Source organism: Vipera berus (assembly GCF_964194415.1).
Source record: "Vipera berus genome assembly, chromosome: 9".
NCBI lineage: Eukaryota > Metazoa > Chordata > Lepidosauria > Squamata > Viperidae > Vipera > Vipera berus.
In genome coordinates, this window is record NC_138212.1 from 17,022,098 (window position 1) to 17,049,615 (window position 27,518).

Consider the following 27,518-nt stretch of genomic DNA (forward strand, 5'->3'; position numbering starts at 1 on the left):
TTACAGAGATTTGTATTTCCAGTAATCAACTGCAAACATAGGTACCTATCTTGGCAACTTGCCTACAGAGCAACCCACCTTTAGGCCCATACATTGTGAAAGAAAAAAAAAAGCAGATGGCTTCCAAGCCAACAGTCATGCAATTATCTCTCTAGTTAAAGGCCAGATTTGATTGCACGCTTGGGCTAGTCCTTGGGATTCTTTTGGTTAATCAAAGCAAAGAGTGAAAAACAATTTCAGGGCAGTCAACCTTTTGGTAATTAATTTGTTCAGGCCAGGAGAAAGCCAAATCTAGACACCTGACCTGGCTTGTCCCAATTTTTTAAAAATCTCTTTATGATTCTCTTGACCACCTTTCCCCCCCCCCCCCCCGCCCCGGGTCTACATGGACTAACAATACTTTTGGCCTGAAATCTTCTGTGAAAGGAGGCTTTTTTAATGAAATGAAAAACATCACTTTGAATCTCTCTCTGCCTCAATAAGAGAAATTAAGGGGAACTGGAGTGCCATTGCTCCTTTCCGAGGGCTGAGAGGGACTGGCCCAAGGTCACCCAGTTGGATTGTGCTCAAGATGGGACTAGAACTCACAATCTCCTAGTTCCTAGTCCAGGGCCTTAATTACTACACCAAAGCAGCTTTCATTATAGGGTTACAGTAACAGAATCCTGCAACTCTGAAGGTGCCTGTCCCCTCCCAGCCTTTATCCTAAACAAAAATGGAGAGGGTCCAGTCTGGTAACACTTGCTCACATTCCGACCCTCTCTCGGGCTGAGATTTCCTATCTGACATTGCCTTAGTTGCAGCTATTCCTCAAAGCAGCCCATTTCATCTGATAAGTCCAGAATCAGAGAGATAAGCCACACACCGATGTTGATCTTTGAAGTGATCTAGATCCCCACCTTCAGGAAGCCCAGGAGAGCCACAAGCTTTGTGGCTTTGTTCCATTGAGAGGATTCCCCCATCCTTCTTCCCTACGACAGTTGGAGGATCCATCTAACCCCGATCTGTGAGAACCAAAACTGTGCTTAGGCGCTCCACAGCTGCAAAGCAAAGGTAAATTTGGGGCTGTGCTTGGTGCTCTCTGAGCTGGGTTGTTTTCTTGCAGACGTTTCAATACTCAGCTAGGTAACTTCATCAGTGTCAATAGGGAGTGGGTTGATTTACTTTCCTTTTTCCATCTTCAGTCCAGAAGTTATTTTCAAAAGTGCTTCTGTATCAATGGTCCAATTTAGCATGCATCTGTGTATGAATGGCAAACTGTGCACATGTCTGTCTTTTCAACTGCAGCAATAAGACTTGCTTGCTTTGTGGCAATTGAGTTTTTATCCTTTTTTCCCTCCTTCTATAACTTAAGACTGGGTAAAATAAATCACTTCTCAACTCCTTCCCTTGAATCCTTCACCTTTCCCTAATTGAAATGGCTCTGCTAAACTCCCCATAGACCATTAGCTGTTAATTTGATTGCCTTGTGTGCCATTAGCCTCAATTAGGTTTGTTAAAATTCCCCATAGTTTCTTAACTGCTTATTAATTTGATTGCCCTGCGTGATATTAACCTCAAGTAGGACTGATTGCTAATGAGACTTTCACTTTTCAGCTGCCAAATGCTTAAGCTTGATTAACAGCAGCTATGTCCTAACAAATCTAGCACTCTAGGAATCTCCAAATCCACCTGTGTAGTGGAAGGTGTGTACCTGATCAACCCAGTGTGCCTTTTCTGGCATCCAATTCACTTTGCTTTATACTACAGTAAATGCCTTAGTATCTATTTATTTATTAAATGTATATGCCACTCATTTTACTAGTGAAGTGACTCTGGGTGGCTATTCGTGTTTGCAGTGATGGGATTAATATCACTATTAACAACACCATCCTATACACCTGGTACTATCAGAGGTGGACTGACTGGGCAGGAAGTAGTGTTACAAAATACCCTGGCTCAACTTGTAGTTGCTTACTCTACTCATGAGATCAATAGAGACACATGGAACCACCTTAGTTGTTAAAAAAGCCATACAATTTATTAATGCCAGCATTATGTTTAATACATTTCTGGTAATCAAAGACACATGTTCCAACTGCCCATAGATGCAGCTTGTGCAGCTCGACTTGACTCTCAATCTAATAGTTGGGTTAAATTGCAAACTTACATTTTTGTCCTTTGACTTTGTCCAAACTTTGTCCCATCTCAATTCTTCTGGGGTGAGCATCTGCTTGGCAAACTCTCATGAAGCCCATCTGCTGCACAGAGAACCCCCCGGCATGACGAACTAAAGAGAATTTAGATTCTAACTAAGATGTAATTACAAAACTTTCAAAATTAGGAAACAAAACAGCCAGGAGAAAAGGATGGGTCAACGGTGACTATGCAGCTGAACAGAAGTGGCGCTTTTCAACATGCAGCTTCAGCAGAAACCTTTGGCAGGGAGCCATTCACGACGGCCTGGCCATTCTTTGTGGGGAAAGAGAGATTTTACTATTGTGGACAAGATTCACATCCTTAGGAACATGATGCAAAAATGCAGACCCGATTACCGGATGCCAAATCTTCATTGACGGCTCAAGCTGGCTGGTGGTAGAGTTCACACAAGCCGTCAGCCAGCTTCTCTGCCTCCTCATAGGCTTCACAGCTCTCTTTCCAACTTTGGGGCACCTGCTCTTCCCCATAAAACGCTCCCGCCATAGCTCCCGCCATGGTTGCAATCGTGTCTGTGTCCCCGCCCAGTAAGATGCAGTACATGATGGTCCGTTGCAGACAGTTGTAGCTATCGGGGACATCTGGGTGAGATTCCATGCAGCGCAGGAAAGAGTAGATTGCCGTGGGGACAGAATGCAGGGCTGCAATGCCATTGCCTGCGTTGAATCAAAAGATTCAATTACTTTTAGAGAGCAGAGAGCAGGCCTACTTTTCTGCCAGAAGTGAACGCAAAGTGAACCAGAACACCTAAAAACAAATATTGTGTATCTGGGGGGGGTGTCTTCAAACGTGGCCCTTTTATGACTCGTGGACTTCAACTCCCAGAATTCCTCAGCCAGGCGTGGCTGACTGAGGAATTCTGGGAGTTGAAGTCCACGAGTCATAAAAGGGCCACGTTTGAAGACCCCTGTTGTATACGTACCAATGCTCACTGAGCCTTGTTCACCTTCCAAGGAATGACCTGGAAACAAGTCCTCCAAGGAATGGAAGTACAGGTAGTCCTCGACCTTACGACCACAACTGAGCCCAACATTTCAGTTGCTAAGCGAGACAGTTGTTAAGTGAGCTTTGCCCCATTTTATGACCTCCCTTGCCACGATTCCTAAGTGAATCACTGCGGTTGTGAAATTAGCAACGTGACTGTTAAGGGAATCTGGCTTCCCTGTTGACTTTGCTTGTCACAAGATCACAAAACGGGATCACGTGACCCTGGGACAAGGCAACCGTCGTATGTGTCAGTTGCCAAGCATCCGAATTTTGATCATTATCACCATGAGGACGCCGCAACGTTTGCAAGTGTGAAAAATGGTCATAAATCACTTTTTCCAGTGCTGTTAAAATTTTGAACTGGTTTTTTTATGTCGAGGACTTAAAACGACGTTTGGACTTGGCCCTCTGTGCTCTTGTGTAGCAAGAGCTGCACAACTGTTTGTACTGGGTAAAAGTACCAGCTTCCACCTTCACAGGAGGGGTAAGGAAAAAAAACCACAGTAAGAATGGGGTCCATTAAAAACATCTACAAGAAGGTCAAATCAACACAGCCAAAACTTTGGAGAAGTCTACAAGTATACTATGCTTTTTTTTCTTCTTCCATTCAATCATGTCTGATTCTCCGAGATTGCTTGGACAAGTCCCGGCAGTTTTTCCTCAGCAAACTTTAGCATAAGTGGTTTATCATTGTCTCATTCTGAGAGAGGGGGACTGGCCCAAGGTCACCCAACTGGCCCAAGGCGGAACTAGAACTCACAGACTCCCAGTCTGGTACCTTAAATCACTAGCAAGAGCAAGAGCGCTTATATACCACTTCATAGTGCTTTACAGCGCTCTCTAAGCAGTTTACAGAGTCAGCACATTGCCCCCAACAAACTGGGTCCTCATTTTACTGACCTTGGAAGGATGGAAGGCTGAATCAACCTTGAGCAGGTCAGGATCGAACTCCTGGCAGTGAGCAGTTAGCCTGTAATACTGCATTCTAACCCCTGCAGGCTCTTTAGATCAAATGTTGGCTGTCCAACATTACATAAATGTTATTACTGGTTCCAAACATCTAATAACTGGAGATAAACCTTCTCTAAATGCAGAACCTATGTCCCTAATCACAAGAAGCCTCCCAGAGATGGGCGGCATATAAATTTAATAAATAAGAAACTTACTTAAATCTTTTAACGCCTTTTCCTTGCAACTATTGCAACATCTTGTTAGGCCAAATCACGGTGTAAGGCTGCAAGTATTTCAAACTTTAGGCCTGTTAAATTTCATCCTCTTTCTCACAGGCATATAAATGTTGCAGCAATCGTGGTATATACCAAGCAGAAATTAAGGCTTTGTTCATTAGTCCACCATTGATATTTAAGGATGTCACATCTAAGTTATTTTCTATTAAACACGCTACAGCCTTTCTTCTTGTAAAACTGAAGACCGAGTTATTTCTTGTAACAATCTCACTGCTCCGTGTATTGAGGAATGCACTTACCCAATTCTAGTAGCACATCTGACCTGGACACAGTACCCTGTTCCAAAAACTCTTTGATCTTCTTCAAACGCTTCGAAAAGGGACGATCCTCGTACCCCAGCCTGATGACAAGACACAGAGGTGAAATATTTCTGGGCGCCGCCCCTTTGGGTTATAATGTTGATACTACTGTTCTTACATTCGTGCATCAGCCACAGACTTATCATCAGCTTCCACCTCTTCCATTTGGCCTATCAGCTGATCCAAAAACTTGTACCGATTTGACTCCCCACGCAGAGCAAAATGGACTGCCAAGGCTTGCAAGATGGCTCCGTTGTAACCCAAGGAGTTTGCGTGGGTCAGCTCAGCACTCAGTTTAGCAAACTGGAGCGAGAGAAAACAACTGTTTTAGAAAAATAGGAAAACTTAAAATTAGTGGAGAGAAGGCTTCCTTTACTATCTTAGTACAGGTGGTCCTCGACCTACGACCTCAATTGAGCCCCAAATTTCTGTTGTTAAGCGAGACATTTGCTAAGTGAATTTTGCCCCATTTCATGACCTTTCTTGCCACAGTTGTTAAGTGAATCACTGCAGTTGTTAAGTTACTAACACGGTTGTTAAGGGAATCTGGCTTCCCCACTGACTTTGCTTGTCGGAAGGTCGCAAAAGGGGATCACACTTATGACAGGACACTGCAACCGTCGTAAGTACGAGTCAGTCACCAAGCGTCTGAATTTTGATCACGTGAACATGGGGATGCTGCAACAGTTGTAAGTGTAAGAAATGGTCCTAAGTCACTTAACTCACTTAGCAACAGAAATTTTGGGTTTAATTGTGGTCGTAAGTTGAGGACTACTTGATTTAGATTTAGATTTTCACAGTGATTTATAATTTTCACTCAAGATAATATATAGTTTTATATATTCAATTAATATTTTAATCATTGCCATAAATTTTAAATGGTACTATTTACAATTTTTACTATTTATTTACTGATATTTTTTATTTCCCACCCATTACCCTCTTTTATCATTTTTTTATTTTTATACAGCAATTTATTTTAGTCTTTAAATGTTTTAAATAAATTTATAAATAGAATCCTCACAGTGGGGCTTTTTTTAAAAGAAAAAAGAAAAAGAAAGCAGTAACAGAACTATTAGAGAAGCATATACTGGTCCAAAGTTTTTGTGCCTATCTTTGAATAAATGGGACATGCTGTATTTAATGTCGACTAACCCAATGAACAAGGAAAACCCACTGGAAGCACACAAAAGGTCCTTCTCCCACTGTTACTCCAACTGGCACCATTCCTCTGAAAATAGACTAATAACTGAGTGAAGATGCATCCTTTCTGCGTATGTCTAATCCCCCTTGAGATGGCTGCTATCATATCATGTGGCCACTGCTTTCTAAATTTCTCATATTCAGCTTCACTGGTTCTAACATAATTTCTATGATTTTTTTCCCCACATATAGCAAGTATAAGCTAACTACCCAAGGCAGTAAAATATTAATCAAAGGTTAGTGAACAGGCCTCATTAAGGAGATATGTTTTATACTTATTGGCATGACCTTACAGGGAAAATGAGTTACAAACAAACAAACACATTTTCATTCCAGAATGAAAATGCTAGTCATCCTAACTTGAAAGGCCGTGATATCTGATGAAAATTAATTCAACCAAAAATAAAGGACGAAATCTATTCATGGAAGGCATATAGAGACGAATTGACAAAAAATAGCTCTATTTTCTTATCTGAACAAAAGTGCTCTGAACAGACTACGGGTACGTAAGGAGATCTGAAGAGTTTCTACATGATTGGGCATGTACATCTGACACGTATGTTTAGCTTGCTGATTCTCAGATGGTCTCCTAAACATATGCAGAATGTGTGTTTAAGGAAAAGTGCACTGTGCATTTAATCTAGAAACTTCTAAAATATGTCTTAAATATTTTAAACATCTTGGATGACCACCTACCTCCATAAATGTGTCTAAATCCCCTTTGTAACTCCACACACTGATGATTTGGAGGACGAGATGACCTCCAAGGTCCCTTCCAACTTTACTGTTATGATTATGATTTCCACAGCATTCCTTAACGGTTAATTTTGTGGCTCTTCTGGAAAAGAAAATCTGTAGTCTGTTCTAATACTGCTCCCTAATGTCAAATGTTGCAATGTTATTTCCTTCTCTGAGAGTATTTGTAAGGAAAGGATCATTGACATACCCTTCACAAGACTGCATTCCTTGAGAGTTTCCACCTCAAGCAAACCTAATAGTAGCTACAAAGGCATTCAGTTTCCCAAAAACATTGACAGACCATCCATGACGGTAGTAGGAGAAACAGGAACAACAACAACAACAAGAGAATTCCTGGACAAACAGCCAACCAAAGAATCTCTTAAGATCACCCTCACCAACACTGACAGGCAACCCACTAAAATATAAACTGACAACAAACTGCATTCCTTACTAGCACTGATATTACCTAGTTTGGGTAATGAAATATCTGCAAGAAAACAAGCTATCTCAGAGAGCACCAAGCACCCCTTTTTATTTTATTTTTTTTATTTTAATCCCATTTATATCCCGCCCTTCTCCGAAGACTCAGGGCGGCTTACAATTTAAAGCACAAATCAATGTGCTTAGCAGTAGCCTTCATTCTATGTATATGCCTGCTTATTAGGGCTTTTGCCCCCCCCCAAGTGGCATTATTACAAAGTCAGCTTATTGCCCCCAACAATCTGGGTCCTCATTTTACTTACCTCGGAAGGATGGAAGGCTGAGTCAACCTTGAGCCTGGTGGGATGCGAACCTGCACTAATTGCAGGCAGCTGGTGTTACTTAAGGAGGCATTAGCCCACTGCTCCACCAAGGCCCTTCATGTCAACCCCGAGTTAGAAATATTCTCCTTTATTAATTCCTGGACTGTCCCTTACATGTGGTTCCCAAACTAGCTAATATGATGATACAAATTGAGAGACAACTTCAAATCGAAACTCCACCACTGGGCCTTATCCTCCTAGCTTGTTACATCAAACAGGATTGCAGTATGTAAAATGCTACGTAAGTAGTTGGTGTGGCGTCTAAAACAATTAACTCACCTTCTTTACATCTTGAACATCAGAGTAAGCTAATGAAATGCCTGCCACTCTCATGGCACCACCATTCCCATAGGAGCCTTTCCCGTTAAACTGCTGCCTTGCTGGCTCAAACACATCCCTGCATTTAGGACTAAGCAGTTTCTTGAATACCGTCACCACACCGCCTCCATAGGATCGGTCAGGATCCTTGTCATATTCTTCAGCAAACCTGCCAGGAGAAGACTTTTGTTACAAAATAATCCATTTATATTCTGTCTGCTTGGAAAGACGCTAACAAGAGGAGAAGACTGCTTAATTAAGGGATATACATGAAGCATTTAAGGATTCCTTTAATCCATGTATGGGGATATGAACTGATCACACTAACTCACAGCTCTGTTATTATTTCTAAGATTTTGATGCTTTAGCCCAGGGGTAGGCAATCTCGGCTCTTTTATCACTCATGGACTTCAACTCCCAGAATTCCTGAGCCAGCCAAGCTGGCTCAGGAATTCTGGGAGTTGAAGTCCATGAGTGATAAAAGAGCCGAGATTGCCTACCCCTGGTTTAGCCCAATCGCTTGGATTTGCGTAACACACAAGGCTTGGAGGGAAGATGGGCGACATACAACATTCATAAATAAATAAAGTAAAAAGGCAGTTGTTGTCAGAACTGCCAGCTCACTGCCAGTCTGCCATGAATCTTGGGGGAAAGCTGGAAGGGAGGGCCAGGTCCTGGGGGAAAATGAAACTGAACTGTGAGAACCCTTCTCTTTCAAGACCAAGGAAGTCGTTTCCCTGGGAGAAGAATGCCAACACGTAGAGTGACTGTTTCCCAAACATCTCTCTCAAGCTTGATTGGACAATGAGAGATAAAACAATGGGAAGGGAACAAGGGAGAAAAGTTAACTGGGAAAATTCTGGCGCGAACTCTCAGTTCTGTCTTTGCACTACTGTAATTTACTTGACTTCTAGCAAACTACACCTTTCTCAACCAATGGAATTAAAGATCATTTTTTTACTTAGAAGCCCAAGTTGAGGCAGGTCTGACCGCTGGCTTGTTTGTGTAGGAGATGAACAGGCAGAGCCTGAGGGAGGGGTCAAGCGCATCATCAGTCATGAGTCCCTTTGAGATCTAAGTGCAGCCCACCTTGAATTCCTTTGACTCTTATTTATCGGCAATTTGCTTTGACCATTAGTAATTCAGATTCTTGTAGACAGCACAAGCTTGCAATAAATCTTTACACTCATTTGAATTGCCTGGAACTTCTGATTTTCCGGGCACTTGACAGTTCGTGTTTTAGTGTATTGTGCGAGAATAGATCCATATCAGCCTACTCATGAGTATTTTACAGCTGTTCCAACATTACTTTTCACCTGGATTCTAAAATACAGGCACAGCAACAGGAGGGGCTAAAGCCAAAGAGAATACAAGACACCAAGAGTATCTGGGATGCTCCTCTGTTCCCTGCCAACACCAAAGGAGATCTGGGAATGCGATACTGCTTATTCCTTGAGAATAGAGAGGCCTCTTTCACTTTCTCCACCATACCAAGCAAACCTCTCAAAGGCAAATCTCATTTATATTAAAAGTTGAATAAGTCTGCATTGCACATCAAATTCATACCTCTACCTAGTCCAGTAGTATTTCCTCTGTCTAGAAAGAGCCACATTCCTTACCTCTTTGCCATATCCACTTCATCAAAATCTTTCGTGGCCAATAGTGACCTAACTAGCGAGTGGGCCAAGGCTGTGTCATCACTGTAACAGAGGATTTCTGGGAAGCAAACAATAAAAGCAATATATATTATACACAGAGAGTCAAATCTATGTATGCAACTCACTTTTATTTTGTTTTCAAAGAAAACAAATCAGCAATTTTATTCTTCTTGATCACAATAGCCCTTTGCAGACACTCAGTGGCTCAACATGACAGCATGTTGGTTATGTGGCTGACCCAATTTTATGGTGGTTGTTAAATGAACACAATTGTTAAAATAATCCCATGGTTTGCTATGGCCCAGTTTTGTTGAAAATAGTAAGTAAATGCTGGGTTTCAGCAAAATCTTTGTAAAATGTGGTCATGTGACTGTGGGATGCTGCAAATGGTCATAAATGCAACCCAGGTGCGTAGTGCCTGAAATGCAGTCACACGACTGTGTGAGGGGAAGTCATTGGAACTTCTAATCCAGGTTGCAGATATATCCCAGGAAGATCTGCCATAACTTTGAATGATTGCAAAGCAATTGGTTGTAAGAAAACGATAGAGGCATGGGTAAATATGAAATTCCATTGCTGTGCCTCTGTACGTCTGGACACTCAAAAAAAAATATTCTTGAATTTAATATGAAGATTCAAAGGCTTTGGATCAAAACAATGTTTATCCAAAACTGAGGATCTTGAAAAGTAGTCTGGAGTCCATAAACTCAGTGTTTATTCCTTACCTCACCTTAAAAGTAAACAGGAATGTTGCCATTATTTTTCTTTTTAGCTCAACTGCTAAAAGTGAATCACAGAAAGAAAAGCTGAACAAAATGAAATGAGGGCAAATTATTTCTAGCATTGTGGTCACGAAGTGATTCATCCTTCTCAGGCTACAACTTTGTCATATTCAACACCAGAAATTTAATAAAATCTAATGAACTTTTATTATGTCATGTTTTTAATTATATTTTAAAAATATATAATTTTAATATTTGAATTATAATATTAAATAATTATTTTAATTACCATTTTTGAAAATTTAATAATTTAAATAAAATAATACTTTTAGAAGTTTGGTTGATGTTTAGGAAACATTTTTATTAAATGCAATCTGGCAATACTGCACTAATATTAACTGCAGCCTAATTTTCAAACAGATTGTGATTATGGTAAATAACGTAATGGTAGTATCACTCATAATAGTGGTGTAATACTTTCTCCTTGTCGATAAAGGGGTAGTCGCACTGATGAATCCACCAATTTGTTTAATAAACATAAATTTGGCAAACTGACATGAATATTGTAACTTTAGTCACAATAACTGTACATGCAGTTATTACTGATTTAGGCAAGTAAAGGAAAATAAATAAAGGTTATTCTTTTATAAATGGTACCAAATGTAACACCAATGAATTGTATCAAATGTAACACTAAGATGTGGGGGCCATCTATTTCCTGCTTAGACAGAGAATTCACACATGGTAATCAACAAAGTTCTTTTGAAATGTTAAAAAGGATACTCACCTCAAGAAGGTGAGTAAAACAAGATAGTGTAGTGACGAATGTAAGGAAGTTGTTACAATAAGTCTTTTGGAAGTAAAGGTTCAAAGAAGATCTTTTAGAAATGTAAATGACTTCAAAGACTAACTTAAGTTTCTTGGGGGGGGGCATGTATTGAGAAAAGAAAGTATAAATACTTGCTTTGAACCCAATCCAACTTGGGAAGGGTCTAAGAGGCCACGTTTGCAAATGGTTTCTTTCTTTATTATTTTCTTTATTATTTTCAATTTCTTTTCAATAAATCTTTGTTTTTGTTAACCAGACTTGTCTTTGAGTTGTGAGTATCAAATTTTGGGTTTTTAAATCTCACACGAGCATTTACAAAACACTGATTTGGCAAGACAGAAATCACAGCAATTGTTCCTGTTTGCATAGCTTAGGAAGTAATTCCTGCCCTATTTGATGATGCAATGTCACAAATTTAACCGCACTTTTACCCTTCTTAGTTCCCCATAATGACAAGAACAGCCCAGAAGCCAGGAAAAGCAGCCTGAACCTTTTACATCTGGAAAGGTCTCGTCCCCCTCCCACCCTGCGAAGGGAACAAGAATTAAAGCAGCAATCAAGAGTTTTAGACCTAATAACCAGACCAATAAATAGCAAAAAGAAACAGATATTAAATAATAAAATTATTATAATAAAGTTATTCATTAAAATATCAAAAAAAACGAAATAAGGAAATGCAATAAGAACATGCGAAAAACACAGTGGAAACGCAAAAGTAAAATAAATAATCAAGTAAAAGGCGGCGCAGGGAGTAATCCAAGCAGAGAGCCCGAACTGGGGAAGGGGATCCTCGAGACACCCCGGGGCGGGAGAGGGGGGGAATGTCTCCCGCCAGGGATCTAGGCCAGACCCCGAGGCAGCCACCCACTGGATCCCCAGGCCGTCCCGTTCCGCTCACTCGAAACCCGCCCGCCTTCCGACTTGCCGCCGCCGTTGCTCTCCTCGCCCGGCTCCGCGGCTGAGCCTCCCCGGGGCGGCGATGGCAGCGGCCGCAGGGCACGCACGAAGCGGAGCAGCTCGGCCGCGCCGACCGACTCTCGCGCTTCGAAGCCGCCGCCCAGGCAGTCGCCCAGCAGAGCCCCGAGCAGGCAGCCCCGGCAGCGGCTCCGCGTCAGATGAGAGACCTTCGCCGCCATCTTGCGGGAGGGGGCGGGGCCTCTGCTCGGCCCCGCCTCCTTTCTTGCGCCTCTTCCGCCAGGTAAGCCCCGCGAAGCCCCGCCCCTTCTCCCTATTCTCCTTGCCGGCGCTTTGCCTGCCCTGCCAGTCTCCAGATGTGCCCAGGTGTGTGGGCAGGGAAAGCGGCAATGAGAAGACGCGTCCTCCTTTTTTGTCCTCATGTTCTCCTTCATTGGCCTGGAAATTATGACAGGTAGACCTCGACTTACAGCCGTTCACTGAGTGACCGTTCAAAGTTATAACGTCAGTGAGAAAAAAAGGGACCAGTTTTCACACTTATGACCATTGCATCATCCCCGCGGTCAGGTGACCAAAATTTGGATGCTTGGCAATTGGTTCATGTTTTTGACAGTGGCAGATCACGTGAACACCTTTTGGCATCTTCTGACAAGTAAAGTCCATGGGGGAAGCCAGATTCACTTAACAACAAGGTTTTAATTAACAACTGCAATGATTCACTTAACAACTGTGGCAAGAAAAGTCGTGAAATGGGACAAAACTCACTTAGCAACATAAATTTTGGGCTCAATTTTGGTCGTAAGTTGAGGACTACCTGTATTTTCCAGTGTTTTGAGCTTCACGAGGTCTTTCTGGACTGTTTTCACAAGAGGATCCAAGCTGCGTCGATCACCAGGATAGGAAGTTCAGTCTTCTGTTTGCACAACTCTCGTCAATCAAACTCCCGTGTTATCCTTACCTTGTAAATTGTTTCCTTCCTCACTTTCCAGTCATAGATTTATATGAATTAATTTATTTCCTGTTTCCAGCCAGGTCCCTGGGATTGCTGGGGAATTGTCCATGTGCACTGGAGCTTTCTTGCAAACAAATCCATCACAAAATTTGGAGACTGAAATACTTCAGTATCCTACTTAAATAGACAAAATTAACCTCATCTTTCGAAGGGAGAGAAAACTCTTAAATGGGATGGAAATTCAGGAGTTCCCTCTTACAGATTTTCCCCCCCAGCACCTGGCACTAATGAAATGGCTAGCCTTGCACAAGTTGAAGCAAGCTTGTCAGAAATCTCAAGTAGCATGAAAAACCACTCATGAAACACCTCTAGCCAAGGGCAGCCTTTTTAATTAGTCATCTATTTTTTTAAGCAATATTTCAAAGCTGTGAGAATCAAATAAAGAACAAATACACAACTCTGGGAAGGGGCAAGGAGAAGATGACTTGAGCCATTCTAATCCAAGGCAGACAGTAGCCTGGCTTGGCTGGAGGTCAGTCCTGGAAAGGCCTACGGTGTTCTTAGTTATCCTAGGCCAGCTCCAGTTGCCGGCTTTTGAGAGGTGAGAGAGTACGGTTGGTTGTGCGGTTGAAAGTGTCAACTTCTGGCACATATTTCTCAGCCGGAACCATCAGCTTTCGCCTGCCATCCATACACTTGTTATCTAGCACCAGAGAGTTCATCTTGTAGGAAATATCTGTCTGGATGCGGTACAGGTGCTTATAGAGGGCATCCAAAGCATCCCTGCAAAAAATGAAAAGGAGATGGTTACACCTACACACAACTTCCTGCCATGCTCAGAAGGAAATGCACAAAATCTGCACTAATATCCTTAACTATATCACAGTTGAAAAATGAAGTGGAAATAAAATCCAAATCCCCCAATCTCACTGACTTATTTTATATAATCTAGTCTGCTTTGCGGCCTTTAGCCTCCTCACTTCCCCTTGTGGAGCTTTGGCCCTCTGGTTAAAACCTGAATCCTCTAAACCACCAAATCACTTTGAAGACACAACATAAATTTATTAAGCACACAAATAATTACAGTGTAGATCAAGCTCCCAGGAAAGCATTAGCAGTCCTGAGCAAAAACAGAACCACAGCTTACATACCTTTATCCTACTACATTACAAAAATGAGACAAAGAAAAAATCAGATGTGGTATAAATTATAGCATGTCATAAGCCAAATCCCAAAATTAAGTCCCCCCTGTGTGGAAGTTAAAGCCAAAGCATTATTTAATTGGCTCTGAATTGATACCATTATAGATCTGTCATGACTCCAGTTCGGCTGATGTTTCAATCATTCTCCCAGACCTTACACAATCTTCTTACTATGGCCCTAAAATTGAATTTACAACTATGTAAACAATAGGGCTTGTGTGTGTTTTTAAAGCGTGTTGCATTTTAACACATGCAAATGTCTTAAAACTCATCAAGTTAATCATACTTACCATATGGACTTGTGGATAAGCCCATGCATGGATAAGCTGACACTTGACTTTTAACCAAAATACCATTAAAAATGCACCACCGACAGATAATACGATCCTCAACATTTTCATATGTTTTAATTTTCACCATTGGCTTATCTGCAGGTGGGGCATTTTTCACGGTATTTTGGTTAAAAATTCGAAGTTTGGCTTATGCGTGAATGGGTGTATACACAGGATTTATGTATTTATTTGGTTCCTTTGAGTCATTTTTTTATTCCTCATGACTGTCTAGACTAGAGTTCTCCAACCTTTCGGGATTGGTGGTGCAGAGCGGGGGAGGGAGGAAAAGAAGGGATGGTTTGGGGGGAGGAAAATGGATGCACGTACCCAAACACCCATTGTTTTCACAAATGGGGCTGTGAACATCTGCAATGCTCGCGTGAGTGGGGCTGTGCTCATGCACACACTGGCCAGCCACTCATGGGGCACGTGGCCCATAGGTTAGGGACCCCTGGCCTAGACAAGTCCTTGCAAATATTTTGGCAAGTTTTCAGAAGTGGCTCGCCATTGCCTCCTTCCTTGGGATGAGAGAGAGTGACTGGCCCAAGGTCACCCAGCTGGCTTTGTGCCTAAAGCGGAACTAGAACTAAAACACACTCTACAACTTACTGTGATTGTGCCAGTTTTTGCTTTAATGCAGCTATTGTGCCTTCTAGTTGATGAAGTTCATCTGTTAATCCATGTTGAGCCTAGAGTTAAGGAGAAAGTAATCAAGCAATTCAGGATTCAGAAAATAGGCCAGACTGATCAGAAAAGTACCATTCTTTCCACGTTGCCACCTCTGCTATAAAGAATTATGTTCTGCCTTCTTCACCCTAAACTGCAGTCGTAAGTCGAGGTGGCCACGTGACTGGAAGTAATTTTACAGCCTTTTTCGTGGCAGTCATTAAGTGAGCATAGCTGTCGTCAAGCAAACTTATTTATTTGAATGGATGTTTTTTCCCCGGAAACAGGCAAAAATGCCAATTGCAAAACATGGTCATGTGACCACAGAACACCATGACCAGTTGGAAAGCTAACCCACCTGACATGCAGTCACATAGCCACGGTGGGTGGGACAGCGTGAACACTTACAATGGCCAAGGTTGCTTCATGGGTCACAAAGTACCTGTTCCGTGGCTGTTGTAACTTGTTGTAAAACAACTGATTGTTAAGTGAGGATTACCTGTACAGACAACAGTCACCCTCAGTCTTCTTGCATCTAAATTAAGTAGATGCTAGGATTCACCCAAACTAGAGTACTCCACAAAAGCCCTGTGAAATATATGGCATCTACATCTCTGTGAAGTCCTTGGTGCTCTCTGAGCCGGGTTGTTTTATTGCAGACGTTTCATTACCAAACTAGGTAACAACATCAGTGCATATCAAGAAAACAACCAAGGGCACATCAGGAAAACCACCAAGCTCAGAGAACACTAAAGACCCCACACCCACAGTTCAACCCTGAGCTACAAATAGTCTCTTCTATCGGTATCTACATCTCTTTCATGGAAATGTCGTCCTGACTTTATACATAAGCAGAGACTCAGTGCAACCGTTATTTCTTATCCACACTGTTCCCTTCTAGCCTTAAAAACATTCTGTACCTGGTCACGGCAAAGCTCCATATTGGGACGGTAAGTCCGAGTCTCCAGGCGAGTGTGAACCAATTTCAGACTGGCTATTTTCCTTTGGAGATCTTCCTCCAAACGTCTAATGTCCTCCTCCATTTCAGCAATTTCTTCCAATGTCTGGAAGGGATACAATTATGGTTTGTTTCCAGAAACACCAGGCAGAAAACGTAGAAAGCCTGGCTGACCAATTCCTTAGTATTTTTCCTGGGGATTCAAAAATAATGCCAACTCCACGTAAAAGGCAGGCATAGGAATGGGGTTAAAGCTCATTTCAGGATGAATTTTTCACACAGAAGCTCCTATAGCAGGACCAAGAAAGATTTGGGGCAGACTTCAGGAGAAACTAATGCTACATATATAAACACAAGCAGTGTGAAGCTCTTCCTATGGCAATCTTCTTCATTAGTGTCTTCCATAGGCATAGACTTCAAGTCCCAGAATTCTCAGCAATGGCTGTGGTGGCTGGGGAATTCTGGGAGTTGATGTTCACACTTCTGGAGGATGCCCAGAGAACTTCTGGGGAAGTTCTTTATATCACTTTTCTTTTTTAGCTAGCGATGAGTGATATCAAACGAGGAGAGACATGGAAGTTATGATGATGTTGGCAGGGGAGCAACTGAGCAAGGAACAAAAGTCCACAAGAATTAATTTAGCTTTGCTCAGCCACTTTTGAGTTCTTGTTTATAATTTTATTATTTCATTCATTTGATGATTTTTTTAAAAATTCATGTTCACACTGAGACCTCTACTTACCAAAGAGATCACTGAATTAACCCTTTTTTATATTTGCACAATGTTTTGAATCTTAAGTCCTCATAACTTGCTAACCCAGGGCTCCTCGATCCCCAGGCCGCAGCGCAGTCCCCATTCAGAACCGGGCCGCAGAAGTGACGGGCGAGGACACGTGCATGCAGGTCCACTTGTGCAAGCAGTGGGAGAGCATGTGTGTGCACGCTTGCCTGCTGTTCACGCTGAATCATCTCCTCTCCCCCCCCCCCGCCTGCCAGTTCACAAAGCCAGAAAGGTTGGGGACCACTGTGTTACCCCCCTGTCTAAACCAGAAGACTAGATCTTTAAAACTTCCTTTTCCTAGGAGTTGTCTCTGGTTTGGCACACTCTGACCCCATCTCTTGCTTTCAACTACCACCTTGGTAACACCTGTTGCCACCAACATAGGTCCTTCTGACATATCCAGCATAGCCAGCCTTGGTGATTCAGGAATTCTGGGAGTTGAAGCCCACAAGTCATAAAAGAGCCAAGGTTGCCTACTCCTGCTTTAGCTTATCTTCAGATGACCCAAGTACAGGTAATCCTTGACTTACGACCGTTCACTTAATGATGGTCGAAAGTTATGACAGCCTTGGCAAACCCCTGCTCAAAAAAAAACCCCACCCTCACACCATCCCCGCAGTTACAGGATCACAATTTGAGCACTGGGCAACAAGGTCGCATTTAAAATGCTTGCAGTTTCTTGCCGTCGTGATTTGCAATTGTCCAGGCTTCCAACAAGCCAGAAAAACTCGATTCACTTAACAAACCACGTGATTCGCTTACTGACTATGGTAAAAACGGTCACAAAATTGGGTCCGGTCACGTGATGACTCATTTAACAAAAGTATCACTTAGCAACTTTCAGTCATAACTGTGGTCGTAAATCGAGGACTGCCTGTTAATTCTTTAATTCTGTGTTCTTTGGGGAAGGGAATGCGTAAAACAAGACGAATCTGCTCCCTTCATGTTGAAAAGAAGGACCAGAAGGGCATCAGTTTCCCAAATTCAACTTCCCTCTTTCCTGCATTATTCTCACAAGAAGGGAGAGGAGGCATTATGGGAAATCCTGAGAATTAGCAATACTCTGTTTAGTCCCCTGGGCATCTCTCTGAAATTAATCCATGTTACCAGCCGGAGAAAACCTCAGCTGGACCCAAATTCAATCTATACGTGCAAACCCTGAAATGAACTCTTCACAAATTTGATCGGTCTCCTGACCGAGCTGAAGACTAACGTTCTTTTCTTGCCATCTCAGCTCATCAAGAGCTTTTTCCAGGTCATGGATCCTCTTCCGGAAAGCAAATTCGGTAGCCACACGTTGAGCTTCTAACTCATTGTCAGTCTAGAAAGGAAAAACTCAAGTCAAAAGAATAGACAGAGAAACTGCAATTAAAGAAGTGTGAGATTCTTCTCCTTCTAGGGCTAACAGCCATTTCGCTTGTCCGCAGGGGTCTCCATCGGACATGGTCAGAAATTCAAGATGGAATTCGCAATGATGCAACTGAAATGCCACCTATTTTTATGTAATACACATTTTTTATGTAATACACATTAGAAATGGGTGGACCTTATTTTGCACCATTACAGCTGCCATTGTGAGGTTTGTTTTTCCTACCATACACGATGGACGTGCTTGCTTGTCTCTTTGTTTCTTTGAGTCAATACGTTTTGCAGGTTTATACATTTAATTTCAAGTGTTTAAAGGGCATACCAGTTTTGGGAAATAAATTTGGCTGACAACAAGAACTGGCTGAAGTCATTCAATGTACTGAAATTTCAACCCGGGCTTTCACATCTAAATTAAGCATTATATGTCCTGAATGCACATATCACTATACCTACCACTGTTGTTTTTTTTAAAGCATTGACTGCCAGAATTATGCTACATCCATTTAACAATGGGGGGAAATTCAGAAAGAAACACACACACACACACACACACACACACACACACAATGTAATTTGTCATTTTCTGGATTCTTTCTCAAGCCATAGAACAAGTACACAAACAATAACATCTATGTATATTATTTATTTGATTTAGATCCTACATTTTCCCCCACAACAATAACCTTGCGAGGTAGGTTAGGATGAGAAAGAGTGACTGGCCCAAAGTCTTTCAGTTTCAATTATTATCCATTTATTATCAAAATCAGACATCAAGAACAGGTTAAAAACAAAATCCTCCTTATTCCCAAATAGTATACTATAAGACAATGCATCTCTGTAGCATTTTGTCTGAAATTTTCAGACAGGTTTCTCTAATGCCCCTCTTATAACTCTCTTATTCTGTTTCTTCTAAAGGTGAATCCCAAATATATAATTTAATGCTGTCCATTTAAGGGACAAAGTTGCCTATGAAATGAAATGAAAGAAAAGGGTCTTTCTATATCCTAAATTTTAGACACTGCTCCTATTACCTGGCATATTACATAGATTCATTGCCATAATTCCATAGTAACTTCTAATGTAACAGTAGTTTTAGTGGTTGAAGCTCGGAGACAGAGGAAATAGTCCGTATATTATTTGAATGCCAACCGGACTGTGGGGAGGGGAGGGGAGAGAGAGAGAGATCTTAGATTGCAGGTTAGATTGGTGTTTCTCAAGCTTGGCAACTTTAAGATGCGTAACTTCAACTCATGCTGGCTGGAGGATTCTGGGAGTTGAATTCCACACATCTTAAAGTAGTCAAGCTTGATAAATACTGTATTACAGGGCTTTTCAACCAGTGGTACGGGTACCCCTGTGGTACATTGGCACTTGGCAGGTGGTACGCGACCATCCTAGAAAAGTGGTAGCGGGGGAGGGGAATGAGCTGAACCGGTGGCAGCACCGCACAAGCCTAAGTGAGAGACAGGTGGAGCTGCAGGGCTGTCGGCTCAGTGGAAGCACCAGGATCAGCACCACTTTCCAGCTGATTGGTGTTTCAGGGCTGTCAGGGCTAACTGGAAGTGCCAGGATCAGTGCCAGGCTATAGCTGGAGCTCGGCACTGATCCCGGTACGTCTGCTGAGCCCAGAAAAAGTGTTGATCAGCTGGAATGTTGCAGCATCCCCAGGGTCTTGTGATTTACATTCAGATGCTTGGCAACTGATTCATTTTTATGACAGTCACAGTGTCCCAGGGTCCTGTGAAGTGACCAAAACCTGCTGCAACCACCCAGCAGATGGGGAGGGGGGGAATAAAAACCAAACACCACCCCCTGCTGCCAATCCTCAACAGAAATGCTCACAACAGTGGACAGGAGGAAGAGCGCCACTGGGCGGGCAGGCAGGTGTCTTGCTCGGCTGTGGCTTGGGGGGCACTTTTTTCAGTGCCATTGTAACTTTGAACTGTCAGTTAGCGAACTGTTGTAAGTTGAGGACTACCTGTACATCACTTTTTTCCTTTTGGGGGGGCGGTCATCAAGTTTTTGACACCTTGCTAGGCAACTGGTGGTACTTGTATGTTGCCATATCCTAAAAGTGGTACAATGGGTGAAAAGGTTGAAAAGCCCTGCTGTATTAGACGAAAAAAAATTGGGAATCCATATATACAAACAACATACAGATAGTCCTCAGCTTACAACCATTCATTTATTGACCATTCAAAGTTACAACAGCACTGAAAAAAGTGACTTGCAATTGGTCCTCACATTTGCAAGCATTCTAGCGTGATCAAAAATTTGCACATCGGCACCAGCATGTATTTACAATGGTTGCAGCACCATTTGTGACCTTCCTGGCTGGCTTCAGGCAAGGAAATTCAATGAGAGAAACCAGATTTGCTTAACAATCGAGTGATGCACTTAACAACCAAGGGATTCAATTAACAACTGTGGCCAAAAAAAAGCTGTAAAAATCAAGTGCTTTGCTTAGCAATGGAAATTCTAATTCTAATCCCAGTTGTGGGATGTCTACCTGTATTTCATGTCTAATCAGAACCCAAATGTTACCTAAACGAAACAATACTAGATCTGCAGGTATGGATCTGATTGGGCTAAATTGCAGCGTGGAAGAAACAAAAATATGACTTGTATTTTCTTTTAGTTCCGCCTTTTACTCTACTTTGCTATACATGGTCTTATTATTGTTCTATATTTTGTATTCTGATATGGCTTAGTTGTTGTTGTTGTTATTATTATTTTGAAACAATTAGCTTGCTGTCATTTAGCCAGAAGCAAAACAATTGACCTGTGCAATGGTGAGAGCGACGGCCTCTCTCAACTCTGTGGATGCTTTCATTTCTGTCTCTGCCCGATCCGTGTTGTATTGACTGAACTGGTCCCACTGCTCTGGTGTGATTGTTCTACAAAAGCCAAAAACATGTTCCATTGGTTTGGTTATTTAATTCGAATCCATGCCACTTTCAAACAGACACCCTCTTTCCCTCACTCAGTCTTCCCAAGATTCGACATATAGGTGAAAGAAAGAGTGCCCATGTGCAAAATCAGCACAACATGTCGGAAGGGGGTAAAACTCGCCATGGCCAACTACCCGTGGGACCTCTCACCACGGCCAACTTGCTGCGGACAAACCCGCTGCAGGACAATTCAACAAATACAAAAGTTACTTCAATGTTGATGGCACCATGGCCAATCATAATAAAATAAAATTGATCCAGAAATACAAGAATTACAATAATTTTGATGAAAACTTAAGCCATCAGCATTAAAAGTAACTGAATGAAATGATGAATACAGTGTTGAACTGACCCACAGGGAGTCATCCCACTGCGAGTTGGCTGTGGCTAGTTATCCCATGGCAAGTTGGCTGTGCCGAATTGGTCATGATGCATTGACTTAGACCCCAGCCACATAACACCACTTCTTTGCAAGATTCACTAGCTCTGTGTCAGCTTCCAAGTGCCATTCAAGTTATCAGTTAGCATCTGTAAACCCTGACAAGGCACAGGACATGGCTTATTTCTGTGACTGCCTCTCATAATGTGCACAGCAACGGGGTCTCCTCCTGGTACCCAGATGGGGTGCCAGACTTTGAATAATCTCTCTAACGCTCAGATGGCTCTGACTTAGCTGGCCTTAAAGCAAGTCTTAAACACATAACTATTTCCTCATTGTTTGGATACAGATGAGTAAGCTCTCAGTAGACAATAGGTTAAAAATAAGCCAGATCGTCTGTTATTGATTTGATTGTTGATTGTTGTTTTTATTTATGCCACTTGGAGTAAATTGCCCAAAGTTGCATTGTTTGAGTTGGATGACCACATAAATCCAAATACATAAATATATAACATTTGACTAGTTGGGAAAGTATGAGAAGTCTGTTGAACTGGAAACGGGGCAGACCTGGGTCCCATTGCAGTTTCCTGTCCAAATCCTATCAAAATGAAGAGTAGGCTAACACACTTTTTGTGGGCAACGTGCTTTCATGTATTCTCTTGAGTTAGCCCATTTGAAGTACCTTGGTAGGAAAAGTGTTGTCCTGGGGCGCACCATTTCATCTGATTAAAGGTTATGGGAATCAGAGTTTTAATAGTTTCAAAATAAGTAAATAAACTCCCAACTCTACATGATATCATCTAGACCAGGCATGTCAAACTCACAACATCATGTGATGTCACGAGACATATCGGGACTGTTTTGCCATTGCCGGCAATGGGGTCCATCTCTCTTTTCTAGGCGTTTGATCTTACCCAATTGGCAACCGGGTAGGGTTGACTTTGTACGAAATATTGGGAGAGTTGACACTGAGTGAAAGACAGGTCTGGTCGATCTCCAGGGCTTCCTTCTTCCCTCGGTGATCGAAATTTAACTGCTGCCGGGCCTCCTGCAAGAGACTGAGAATGATAAACCAAGACTGCATTAGAGCAAAGACAGTCTTTGTCTTCATGAGACACAGTCCATGAACCTACCTTAAGATCCCCATCACGACGTTGTGCTTGCCCCTTTGAATCTTTGGACTCACCAAAGCTGCTCAAAAGCCTCACTGACTTTCTGCTGAAGGTCTCTCTTGGTGGCATCAATCACTTCCACTTCCTTGTGCAGTTCATCCTCCACATGGTCCTTCACTACATCAATGGCTCGGCGGCTCTCACGGAGAGTAAGGTTTTCAATGGCCACATCTAACGGCAGGTTTTTAGCTTGGAGGGCACGTTCAGCTGCCTCCTTCATCTGAAGAGGGAGGTCAGAATAGATTAAGCAGGAGAAACAGCAGAAGCAAGCAGGAGACTAGCCAAAACAAGGGTGGAGAAAAACAGTAGGAGACAGCAGACTCATTCTGTGGAAATTGCTAAGCACATTGGTTTGTGCTTAAATTGTAAGCCGCCCTGAGTCTTCGGAGAAGGGCGGAATATAAATGGGATTAAAATAAAAATAAAATAAAATAAATTGTTTGCTGAGGCTCAGCTTACATGCATGGGCAGGTCTTACCAATTAATTCATTCAACGAATCAACGAATCTCAATATTAGGAGCAACATTCTAATGAAATGCATTGTGCACCATAGCAGTGTATCTTGATCTGTGTTTTTAAAATATTGGATTTGATATCCATCTCACTATCACTGATAGTTTACAGAGGAGCAGGCAGGAAAAAACTGTACTGCTCCCTCAAACCTAGGGAAGAGTCTTGTGGTCTTCTAAACTTTTTTGCTCCAGGATAAGAGGAAATGGAGGTGGGGGGGGGAATAAAATCTAGACCTTCTGCCCACTGGGCAAAGTAATCCTGGAGCAGAAAAGTTTGCAAAAGCAGAGAATATTTGTGGCTCAGGTTGAACTCTGGGGTCCTTGCTGCTCTCTGAGTGCATGGATGGAATTACCTGGTGGTGTAATGAAACCTCTGCAAGAAAACAAGCAAGGTCACAGAGCACCAAGATCTCCACAAAGAAGAGCTGAAGCAATGGACAAAGAGGGATTTCTCACTTCCCTTTTCCACTTCCTCATGCACTGGGGATTCTGGTGGTCTAAAAATATATCCCATAAACAAACAATAAGTATGTTCCTGGAAGAGGAAAGTCATGCTAACATTTGCATTGTTTGAAAGGTTTTATAACTCAGCAGTAGATGTTTTAATAAGGAGAAAGAAGAGAAGAAACATGGCATTAGAGGGGGGGGAAAAGTGGTCTAGAGAAGGAGTAGGGCAACAGTGGTACTTGAGACCCAACTTTATGGCCATTATAGGTCAACATCGTTGGTATAATCTCATACCACTAGGGACCATGAAACACTTCAACACCATACTCTCATTTCTCTGATTTAACATTGGTTTTAGATTACGGACATAGCTCAAGACAAAATAATGTTCAACAATTTTGCACCACTTCATCCTTGCTGCTGCCCTTAGACTTTCCCAAAAAAGTTAGTGCTAGCTCCAGTCCACCCCAAATCTTGCCTACCAGAAGTGTGCAAATGCTCTGAGCTTAAAGTGGCCACTCCCTATTCAGGAGGAATGCAGGATCTGGTTTGGTGTTGTGTCTTTAGAATGAACTGCGGAACATGGGAGATTTGCCACTAGTTTCCTGGAGAATGGGATGGGGTGAGGAAGACATGAGTCCATCACGTACCTGAGTCAAGCTATTTATTTCTGTGTCAATGTCGGTGAGGCACTTATCCAGAGTTTCTTTCCATCGATTGACAATGTCAAGACGCTCATTAAGACGAGTGCGGTTGTCATGCTCATCCCATTTTGTCTGGGGAAGGAAAAAAGAAGTCAAATCACTGAGATAGCTCAGTTCTTGAGAAAGTGATAGGATATAACCAAAGAAATGTATTAAATAGAGAAGGTGCCCTCTAAAGATAAAATGTCCTAGCTCAACACTAAAACGCTTGAAGATGACACTCCCTTAACGGTAGAGTTCTTAGCAAGCCTGCTTTCCTTGATCTTACAACACAGATGCAGCTTCAGCCCAACACAGGTTGGCCTTGGAGGTATGGAGACCTTGCCAACCAACTTTTAAACATGACAACCAGCCAAATTATCAGAAGATATTTGGCAGCTAGTGCCGCACCATAGCAGAGGTCTAGACACGTCCATAAATACCTGGATTGCATCTTCTAAATGGCCCTCAAGGCCCATGTAAAGTGGGTTGCCATAATCCACCATGAGATGACAAGAACAAGACTGATTGTCAGCAGAGCTTCCTGTTCCAGAAATGGCCACACTTGTCCAAAGGCTTTCATAACCATGGCACCCCTCTGGTATTCAAACAAGATCCAAAATAACCCAGCGTGCAAGCCACTTCTGTTCACAGGAGCACAAGGGCATTCAGAAGCTGTTGGTTTCAGAATCAGAGTACATTCTTGCTGAGATGAAACTCTTTTTCTCCTTCCAGACCTGAATGGTCACCAAGCACCAAGACAGGATCTCAGTGTTTTGCTACTGGTAGCATTATCAGCTTCACTTCTGCATTTTCAATTCATTCATTCATTCATTCATTCATTCATTCATTCATTCATTCATTCATTCATTCATTCATTCATGCACATTCTATAATCTCCCAGAATTTGAAATGGACACCTAACATTAGAACCATCATTAAAAAGGCAGACCAAAAAATGTTCTTCCTGTGTCAACTCAGAAAGTTCAGACTATCCAAGCATCTGCTGCTACAGTTGTACAAGAGGAATTACTGAGTCTGTCATTTGTAACTGCCTGGCTTGGCGCAGCAACCAAACAGGACAGGTACAGACTTCAATGGATAGTTAGGACTGCAGGAAAAAAACAAGCAACCAGTCTGCCTTCCATTGAAGACCTGTATAGTGCATGAATCAGAAAGAGGACTCAGAAGGTATCTACAGACACACACACACACCCACATCCTGGACATAAAATGTTTCAACTCCTCCCCTCAGGATACTGTTATAGAGCATTGCATGCTGAAACAACTAGACACAAAGATAGTTTTCCCCTTATGCCATCACTCTGCTAAACACCTAATTACCACAGTAATTATGTCTAAAGATATTTACCCATGTAGTATGGTTGCATTACTATTATCCTTCTAATCTTTTCTGCTACCTTCTCCTATTGGTATCTTATGATCATATTACTTTGTAGTGGTATATACACTGAGAGCTTCAGCACCGGAGACAAATTCTTTTTACACTTGGCCAATAAAGTATTCTATTCTATTCTATTCTATTCTATTCTATTCTATTCTATTCTATTCTATTCTATTCTATTCTATTCTATTATTCTATTCTATTCTATTCTATTCTATTCTATTCTATTCTATTCTATTCTATTCTATTCTATTCTATTCTTCTATTCTATTCTATTCTATTCTATTCTATTCTATTCTATTATTCTATTCTATTATTCTATTCTATTCTATTCTATTATTCTATTCTATTCTATTCTATTCTATTCTATTCTATTCTATTCTATTCTATTCTATTCTATTATTCTATTCTATTCTATTCTATTATTCTATTCTATTCTATTCTATTCTATTCTATTCTATTCTATTCTATTCTATTCTATTCTATTCTATTCTATTATTCTATTCTATTCTATTATTCTATTCTATTCTATTATTCTATTCTATTCTATTCTATTCTTGTCTAGTCTAGTCTATTATTCTATTCTATTCTATTCTATTCTATTCTATTCTATTCTATTCTATTCTATTCTATTCTATTCTATTCTATTCTATTCTATTCTATTCTATTCTTGTCTAGTCTAGTCTAGTCTAGTCTAGTCTAGTCTAGTCTAGTCTAGTCTAGTCTTGTCTAGTCTACTCCATTCCATTCCATTCCATTCCATTCCATTCCATTCCATTCCATTCCATTCCATTCCATTCCATTCCATATTTTCTGTTCTGTTCTGCTCTGTTCTGTTCTCAATTTATATACTGCCCATCTCACAAATGAGTGACTTTGGCCAGCATATTCATTTCATGCACGTTTTCACAGATGCCCTGGAACAGTTACAGCATTGTTTCTCAACCTTAGCAAGTTGAAGACATGTGGACTTCAACTCCCAGAATTCCCCAGTCAGCATTTGCGCACCTGGTTATTTGTTTCATTGCGAAGGATCCGGGTTTCTTGCCTGATCTGGTGGGAAGCAAAGCGTTGGCGCTCAGCATTGGTCGAGAGGAGGTCAGAATTGGTATGCCAGTCTGGCAGTGTGAACCTCTGGCCTGGCTTCAAACTCAGAGTGGCCATGACTGTTTCCTGCTGCAAAAAAACAACAACCAAGAAAAGCATAAGCCATGGTTTATTTACATTGTGGTTTGTAGCTTTAGTTTGTTTAATAAACCCATCTTGCAAATGAAGAAACCCATCATTGTTTGTTGTCCTCCTGTTTCTCCTCCTCCTTCTTCCCGGTTCCTTGACAGGCATTATTAAAGGCATTATTAAATATTTCACATTAGGCAAATATGAAACCTTGTTTTTACAGACATGAAACTTGCCTGATTTAAGTACAGATGGGAAACTGGTGACGTGCCAATATTCTTCAATGTATCAGCTTAATGGCAAGCAGTATATTTAAGACAAAGCTGTTGTTAATCATCAGGTCAAATTTGGCATGCTCAGTTGGAATAATGGAAGAGAAATCTGTTTATTTTCTATATTTTGCAGTTCAGTTCTCTTATCAAAAGATCAGCAGATTAGTAAAAAAGAATGTCTAAACATGCATTAATTCAGGAATGCAGTATGCAAAACCAAAAGAAAAGTCTCTCTCTGTCTCTCTCTGTGTGTCTGTGTCTGTGGGTTTGTAGCTATGTGTGTGTGGAGAAAAGCAGGCAAAAAGCTACTGACACTGGGACAAAACATCATGCAAAATCAGGA

The 27,518-nt window shown here is 41.6% G+C and overlaps 2 protein-coding genes across 3 annotated transcripts; both read right to left on the minus strand.

Moving 5' to 3' along the window:
- Positions 1-2,006: 2,006 nt before the first annotated feature.
- ADPRS (ADP-ribosylserine hydrolase) lies at positions 2,007-12,143 on the minus strand. 2 transcript variants are annotated; one of them, XM_081334306.1, is made up of 7 exons: positions 11,902-12,143; positions 9,414-9,510; positions 7,756-7,963; positions 6,629-6,784; positions 4,848-5,032; positions 4,670-4,770; positions 2,007-2,852 (listed from the first exon to the last, which is right to left on the minus strand). In XM_081334306.1, the coding sequence occupies exons 1-7, from the start codon at positions 12,137-12,139 to the stop codon at positions 2,560-2,562; spliced, it is 1,278 nt and encodes a 425-aa protein (XP_081190432.1). In that variant the 5' UTR covers positions 12,140-12,143; the 3' UTR covers positions 2,007-2,559. The 2 variants fall into 2 exon arrangements, with proteins under 2 accessions (XP_081190432.1, XP_081190433.1); XM_081334307.1 differs by lacking the exon at positions 6,629-6,784.
- Positions 12,144-13,411: 1,268 nt separating this feature from the next.
- On the minus strand, positions 13,412-26,891 carry TEKT2 (tektin 2; the record flags this gene model as incomplete). The annotated part of the gene is made up of 9 exons (XM_081335409.1): positions 13,412-13,653; positions 15,014-15,093; positions 15,991-16,134; positions 18,023-18,130; positions 20,960-21,074; positions 22,422-22,565; positions 22,694-22,899; positions 24,290-24,415; positions 26,736-26,891. 9 exons carry the CDS (start codon positions 26,889-26,891, stop codon positions 13,440-13,442), a joined length of 1,293 nt encoding a protein of 430 aa, XP_081191535.1. The 3' UTR covers positions 13,412-13,439.
- Positions 26,892-27,518: the final 627 nt, after the last annotated feature.